Genomic DNA, 7,340 nt, shown 5'->3' with positions numbered 1-7,340 from the left:
CAGAAGAAGCAACCCACATAGAGCTGAGCTGCATAGTTGGGCCGACCCAAGGCCAATCTCCCCCTCCTTAACCTAGTGCCAGGAGAGAGCCTCTGCTCGATCCCCATCTCCCCCGAGCGCTATCACACGCAGGAGAGGGCAGCGCCCACTCCTGATCCCCGTCTCTCCCCCTCTCTCCCCCTCTCTCCTCCCCCATGGCGTCTGCTTATGCTCGCACACTGACCCACCGCCCGACTTTCATTTCGGTGGATCTCCGCTGCCCTTCTCAGCCTCCTGTTTCTCCCCCTCGCCTCGGCTTCGTGCGCCCATGACCCGACCTTCGCGACCATGGCCGGCAGCCGAGCAGCCCCTACCAAGCCGCCTCCCGTCGTCCTCGGCAACGGGCACCTCTACCACGCGCGCGCGCGACTAGCCCCACCTTGATCCACCGAGCCACCCTGCTTCCTTCGAAATGTTTTCCCAGATCCACTAAAACAGGGAGTGCGGGTTCAATAATAAAAACATAAGGATATTTCTGCAAAACGGCCATGACGGTGAACCCAACAGAAACAATGCATGCTTTATTAGTAGGTAAAGATAAAGATATAGTAGCCAACCAGGCAACCCACCTAATGCGATTTGTTAGATCCTTTTTTTCTCTTTTATTCAGTTTTCCTTTTTTCTTCTTTTCTTTTTCTTTTTTGTTCTTTTTTTCTTAAAATGAGTGAACTTATTTTGTCAAAATCGATGAATTTTTTCCCAAAATCTGGTGAAGATTTTTTTGGATTTGTAAACTCATTTCCAAAGTTGTTGAACTTTTTTTGAATTCATGATTTTTTTTGAAAATCTGTGATTTTTTCCTAAATCCGGTTAGTTTTTTTCAGATTCGTTATTTTTTGGGTCAAAATTGGTGAAATTTTCTCAAAATCCGGTGAACCTTTTTCAATTTAACAAAAAAAATCAAACACGATGATTTTTTTCATTTGCGAACATTGTTTTGAAAACCCATGAGGCTTTCTTTCCAAAATTCATGAACTTTTTTTTTTCAAATTTGCATTTTCTTTTTTCAAATAATTTATAGTGGGACTGAGACAAGGGTCAAATAGAGCTGTTTTCGGATAGATCACGTCAAAGTTATTGCGACGCAATGGTTCTTGCGCCAAGTCCGACGATGTAGGCATGTCTGTTCGAACCCCATATCTTGCAGATAACGCTGTAGATTTTGTCTTTCTTGCTGGAAGCAAGCGATGCAAGGCCAGCCCACTACCGCTGATGGCGTCGAAGAGGGTCACCCAAATCCTGTACGCATCAACCGTCAAACTATCGACCAAATGCACAGACGAGACAGAGGTAGCGATGTGAACTAGCTAGTTCATTTATAATACACCGCATTCAGTTCAGGTCATTTCCTTTTTCTCTTTTTATGGTATTCTTTGGTTTCTTTTTTCTATTATTTGAAAAAAAAATCACAAAATTTCATAAGTTGTTCAAAATTTAAAAAATGTTTAGTTTTTTGAAATCTTTTTGAGATTTTCAGAAACTGTTCTTATTTTCAAACTTTGTTAACAAATTCACAAAAAATCTGGTATTTGAAATAAAATCTAATCTAATTTTCAAATTAGATCACAAATTTAAAATATATTATTGTTTTAGAAAACTGTTCAGGACTTAAAAAATATTGAAAATTGTTTCCATATTCATAATTTGTTCACAAATTCGAAAAATGTTCATTAATTTTCAACAAATGTTCAGAATTAAAGAAAAAGGTCCTTAGTTTCTCCAAAAATGTTCAGAAATTATAGGTAATGTTCACGCTTTCATTAAATATTCACTTCTATTACAATATATACATGTTTTTAGAAAACTTTATTTAAAAAAATAATTATAATTTCTTGCAAGATATACTAGGTTGCCGAGAATAGGACACTGCAGTACCCGGTTGAAACGGTGTAAGGTTCGGGTTGCTAAACTGCGTCAATCGTTGCAGTGCGATTAAATGTCCCGGCCCAGCCATGGCTCTCCTGTACATCGCCTGCCATCTGGGTCATTTTTTATTTGGCGCCCGTTATCTTTACTCCTTTTTAAAAAAAACTCCGTTATCTCTATTTTTAATGAAGCAGTTGATGAATAGTCTGCACGGTTTATTTTCATTGGTTTTTTTTGTCATCATCCCCATCCTCGCCCCATCCAGGCAGCCAAAAAAACCCAAACCCCACACAAAAAACGCTTCTCTCGATCCCATCTCGATCTCATCGAAAGAAGAGCTTCGTTGCCCCTGCCGACGTACGGGAGAGCTTCCTTGCCGCCGCCGACGTACGATCTGCCGCGATCTCGTTCGATCTACCCGCTGCCGATGTACGAGATCGCCGACACCGAGATACGGGATCGCCGCCAACGTACGATCTGCCGTCTCTCGCTGCCGCCGTGGTACGATCTGCCGTCTCTCCCAGAGGAGGCACCGCCGCGGACGTCCGGGATCACCGCCGCCGACCTGCCAGAGGAGACGCCGCCTCCAATCTCCTAGAGGAGCCGCCGCCGCCGCCGGTCTCCGACGGGAGACGCCGTCGCCGCCGCCGCCGACCTTTGAGGGGAGACGCCGCCGCCACCTGCGCTGAACCCCAGGGCAGGGTGCGACGATCGTCGCAAGGAGTACTTGCCGGCCGTACACAGGTATTCTGAACCTTACCATCCTATTCTCATCATTCACAAATGTGTTCAGATAGTTGTTGCTTGTGTCGTTCCTGTTACTAGAGGAGGGCTCCACTGTGGCCATTCGCCACTCTGCCTGCAAGCTCGACGCCACAGTTTGACAGGGCCAAGGTGGTAGTAGACGATGACGAATATGGCGCCCTGGCTGTCTCAGTTCATGAGATTCCCCTATGGTGGCCCAATTTGTAACACACCAGGCTGCTCCCCTCGTATTGCAAATCAGAGCTAGCTTATATATTCATCCATAGGTCATGGCTGACTCCAAAGGCAACACTCCTCCAGTCCTCCTGTGCGTGATGGCAAAGCTATGCTACATGATATTATCACGTTATCATATTGCTCACCAAGTCACTAGGCCAGCTTTTGCTGTACTTTTTCTTCATTTTGTTCAGATTTATTTCATGCCCCAATGTTCTGTTATGTGCAGCTATGAGATTTTATTTGAAGAACCATGCAAAGCAATTTGAGATGATGCATATAAAGCATATTCGATTTATTAAGTGTTTTCAAGTATTCAATTTATTAAGAGTTCACTCATCATTGCCGACCGTACACAGGTATTCTGAACCTTACCATCCGATTTTCAGAATAAGAGTTGTCTGTATAATTCATGGTGGTTAAAACAGCAGCATCTGTAGAATTCCCCTTTGTCCATGTTGTACCTACAATTTACTACTATATTTGTAGTGCTACTTCATTTGAATTTTGTAACCAAAAGAAATGCAGGCGAGCGATTCAGGGTTATTGTTCGAAGTGGCTATAATATGTAGGGGTTATTGTTCGAAGTGGCTATAATATGTGGCTGCAAACTTGCCGAGGCCAGCATAAGGAGTGATGGAGTTATCTTCTACTTTTATTTGTTCATGTTGTCTCAACAAACTGACTTGTGTTTATGGCGACTTTTTTATGTGTCCATGGATCAGAGAGGATGGATGATGCAGTGGCCACATCAAGCGCCCTGTGCTCGACGACAATGGAAATGCAGTTTCTCAGAGCTAGCAGGAAGGAGGCTGATGGCTTCCCATTGTAGTAAGAGACAACACACCAGGTTCTATTTCTTGTTTTTTGAAGATCATGCTAGGTTATATGTGAACAAAATCTGAACTGTGATTTTTGATGTTTGAGATGTCTATAAGTGTACAAATAGAAAGGCGCCAATTAATTGATCATCAAATTCAGAATAGTATGTGTGCAGTAGCTTCTATCTCAATTTGGTTTTTATTTTGTTTGTGTTTGAATTAATTAGCACCCCATACCATCGTGTTTCTTCAGCCTGCAAGGTGATTAGCACTCAGCAAACTATTGGAAAGATGTTGCTACCTTGTTTTTTCTTCAAACTCGACATGCACATGCAAGAATAGGTATGGCTACATGCTTTCTATATCTATCAGGTTCATAAAGCATTTTGGAGAGGTGCATCTTGTTGGAGAGGTCTGGTATGCATATTTAATTGAAGAAAACAAAAGTTTTTGATATAATAAAGATTGATGAAAATTTGGACTTACTCTTTTTTTTTGCATCGATAAATTTGGACTTACTCTACCAGGGACAATTTTCTCTACCAGGGACAATTTTCATGATAAATTATAAGAAGTTTGTATCTTGGGGACATCTTCATGCCGACTTACGTTAAATATTGGGATATGTCCCCTCATGTGCCAGTTTTGAGATTTTGTTAGAAGTACATGGTCTATTCTTAGTTCCTGCATGTTTTTTCACCTTTGTAGATTTGAGTATAACTTAAAGTTCTAGATGCATATAAGCTTGTGAGTTAACTAAAGCTCACTTGATGGTTCTAACTAAATTCTGCAAAAATATGACCATCATGGGATGCCTGCACCAACAACTTTATAAACTGAACTACGTTTTGCTAGATGACTCAAATTTTAGAACGCGGGCATTATTTTTTGGGAATGCAGTTAGCAATAGAATCAAGTCAAGCTGAAAACAAGAGATCGATTGTTCGATATTGAATTTAATTCCTTTCTTGCAAAAGTACCTTATGAGTGAGGAGATTATTCAACATTGTATTTTATTCCTTTCTTTTACCCACTGTTCTATACTGCATGCTTGCACCTGATCAGGTTTCTAACTCAACTAGATCGTTGATGGCGCGCGTTGCCGTGCCCGTCTATTTGGCTCTTATAATTGTTCGATATATGAAATATTTCTTATACATTTTTTCAGTGTTTTGAGCTCTTGTAATTTTTAGGTATATGACGTGTGTTGGCTCTTATAATATACATTTGTTTCAAGTTCTTTGAACTATTGCGCTTTCTTGCAGCTTTTGCTTGTCCACTCCATTTTCCAAAATAATGGCATGCAACTGAAGAGAGGAATCTGATTGGTTTCCAATGACTGTGTTCAGCTCTTTCTTCATAGGTCTACTCTGTTGCAAAAGATCACATCATGACATCCCAAGAAATAGCAATATTCAGAAAAAACATCAGGGATGTTTGACGAATGAGTAGAACTGATATATGTACACCAAAACTGTTTGTGGTTCAACCTCATAAATGTTTTTTTTTATTATCTCGATATTATAGTTCAACAGAAGAGAATACACCAAAACTGCAAACAACAAAACATACAATTAGATGTCCGATTAAACCACAAATATTTACGAAACCAAAAATCTGAGAATATACAAATTCAGCAAATATCATTTCTTCCAAGATTCATATGAGGTTGCACTTGGGTATGCAAAGTTCCCTAAACTGTTGTTTCCAAAGCAATGTTCAACAATCAGTTGGCTTTAGCTCGAAGAGAAAAAAAAATACGTAACACCTTTTCATCTCTTGGAACCATCAATATCAATACTTCCAGATCCATGAAGCTGCAAATGCAATAGAGGAAAATTGAAAGATTAAATCTAAAAAGAAAGAGGATATTATCGAAGAAGGAACCAAGGCAAAGCAATACAAGTTCCATGGGAGGTCAGAATATTAAAATACAGAGGATATATCATCAAGGAAGGAATCAAAGGTGAAGGCAATACAAGTTCCATGAGAGGTCACAATATTACAATACAACCACACCTACAATGCTATAACTGATATTGACAATGTTGAAAAGGCGGAAATAAAATTACGTTATGACAACATAGTGCTTTTAGGTCTGTGATTCCTGCAGCACATGGGCCGGTTTCTGCATTTTCATTAGCTTTGCTCTTCTGCTAAGAAGCTGAATTGTTAAATAGAGGTCTTATAATCATCATCTGGTGACTTCTGAGCAGATTAAAATGGCACGGATAAAAATGACAACTATACCACAAATTCAACATCCAGCAGCTGCGCACACCATCTCTTCATCGGCCGATCCTCGCCCTGAACCTTGTAAACCTGGGACCGACAAGATGAACGGGATAAAGGGCGAATTACAAAAGGCATCAGGGGTCAGAGATAAAGGAAGGTGAAGAGCTAGCATTAAGGTTTACCTGTCAACTTAGACCAACCACTAATACTGCCGCCACCGCATCCTCTTGCGCCGGTGAGCCACGTACGCCGCCCCCTCCTTATCCTCCTCCGCATCGTCAAGCCGCTGATGCTGCTGCCTCATCCTCCTCATCAGTTGTCGTGCTTTCACCATGGCTGTATTGGCAGCCGTGGCGCCTGAATCACACAGGAACAACAGGAATTAGCACATATGCTGTCCATGAAAGCGGGATGTGAAAGAAATTAATACGAGGAAAGATGCAAAGAGCAGAGAATAAATAGCATGAAGTAGATGCGCCGAGGAGGTGAACCAGTCAGTTTATGTACACCATCACCCGCCATGAATGCGCGTTTAGAAACTGAAGGGAGCAGTTTCCAGTAGATGAGGCGTCGACCATTATCGCCAGCACGCCTACCTTTCTTCGTCGCAGGCAGATCGCCCGGGCCGGCTGGATCGACCAGCGTTTGATTCACACGCATCCCGCGCTTAGGCGGCCCTCGAGCAACTCGCGTCGGCTGGATCGCCTGAACCGCCGGTTCCTTCGCGCGCGTCACGTCGGCTCCCTCGAGCGCTGGCTCCCCTCACGCGGCTCGAGTCCGCTGGATCCCCGCGTGCCGCGTACGTGGCGTTGCAGATGATATATGGGCCAATGAAGCACCTATCCTGTGTAGCTTCGTGAGTTTAGGGCATCTCCAGCCGTTGTGCCGAGGCATTTTTTCGGCCTCCTAGGGAGGCCCCGGCAAAATTTTTATACTGAGAACGAAGATTCTTCCAGTCATCCCTCCATCCCAGCACTTCTTTCTCTTCTCCCTCCGTGCGCCACCTCATCTTCCTCGCTCCACCGCACCGCCACCACCACGCCGGCCTGCTCGCCACGGCCGTTGCCATGTCGCCCCTGCAGCTTGCCGCGTCCGCACGCCCCTGCAGCTCGCCGCGCCTGCACGCCCCTGCAGCTCGTCCCGCACGCGCCGCTCATCCCGCCGCGCCGGCTTGCTCACCCTCCGCCGCCAAACTGCCTTCGAGGCCTCGCCAGCTCCGGCCAGTGGCCTCCTCGAGCTTGCTGTATGGCGGCTCCGGCCAGCGGCCTCCTCGAGCTCGCCCTACGGCAGCTCCGGCACGCCCGGGCCGGCGCGCGACGACCAGGGTGGCAGCGTGCGGTGCGCGGTGAGCAGAGGCCGGCGCGCGGCAAGGGGCCGCGACCAGCAGCGGGAGTGCCC

General features: G+C 44.3%; 2 protein-coding genes across 2 annotated transcripts; both read left to right on the top strand.

Annotated features, from left to right (window-relative positions):
- The first annotated feature begins 1,991 nt into the window (after positions 1 to 1,991).
- LOC123056946 (uncharacterized) lies at positions 1,992 to 5,371 on the top strand. Its single transcript, XM_044480156.1, has 4 exons — positions 1,992 to 2,022; positions 2,171 to 2,649; positions 3,612 to 3,736; positions 4,973 to 5,371. The coding sequence occupies exons 1-4, from the start codon at positions 1,992 to 1,994 to the stop codon at positions 5,016 to 5,018; spliced, it is 681 nt and encodes a 226-aa protein (XP_044336091.1). The 3' UTR covers positions 5,019 to 5,371.
- Positions 5,372 to 6,772: 1,401 nt separating this feature from the next.
- Positions 6,773 to 7,340, top strand: LOC123056945 (protein SPT2 homolog; the record flags this gene model as incomplete). The annotated part of the gene is given in 2 exon segments (XM_044480155.1): positions 6,773 to 6,790; positions 6,916 to 7,340. Coding segments are annotated over 2 exon segments (443 nt in total), but the record flags the coding sequence as incomplete, so codon positions are not given.

The sequence above is a fragment of the Triticum aestivum genome, chromosome 3A, assembly GCF_018294505.1.
Source record: "Triticum aestivum cultivar Chinese Spring chromosome 3A, IWGSC CS RefSeq v2.1, whole genome shotgun sequence".
NCBI lineage: Eukaryota > Viridiplantae > Streptophyta > Magnoliopsida > Poales > Poaceae > Triticum > Triticum aestivum.
This window is presented reverse-complemented; position numbering and strand designations above follow the sequence as displayed.

What these genes read in the sequence shown, in the direction of transcription:
- LOC123056946 (XM_044480156.1), top strand. Translation starts at nt 1,992, where the DNA reads ATGGCTCTCCTGTACATCGCCTGCCATCTGG. An exon ending in TACTTGCCGGCCGTACACAG is followed by an intron (nt 2,650 to 3,611) that starts GTATTCTGAACC and finishes TCCATGGATCAG; the next exon opens with AGAGGATGGATGATGCAGTG. An exon ending in AGTAAGAGACAACACACCAG is followed by an intron (nt 3,737 to 4,972) that starts GTTCTATTTCTT and finishes GCTTTCTTGCAG; the next exon opens with CTTTTGCTTGTCCACTCCAT.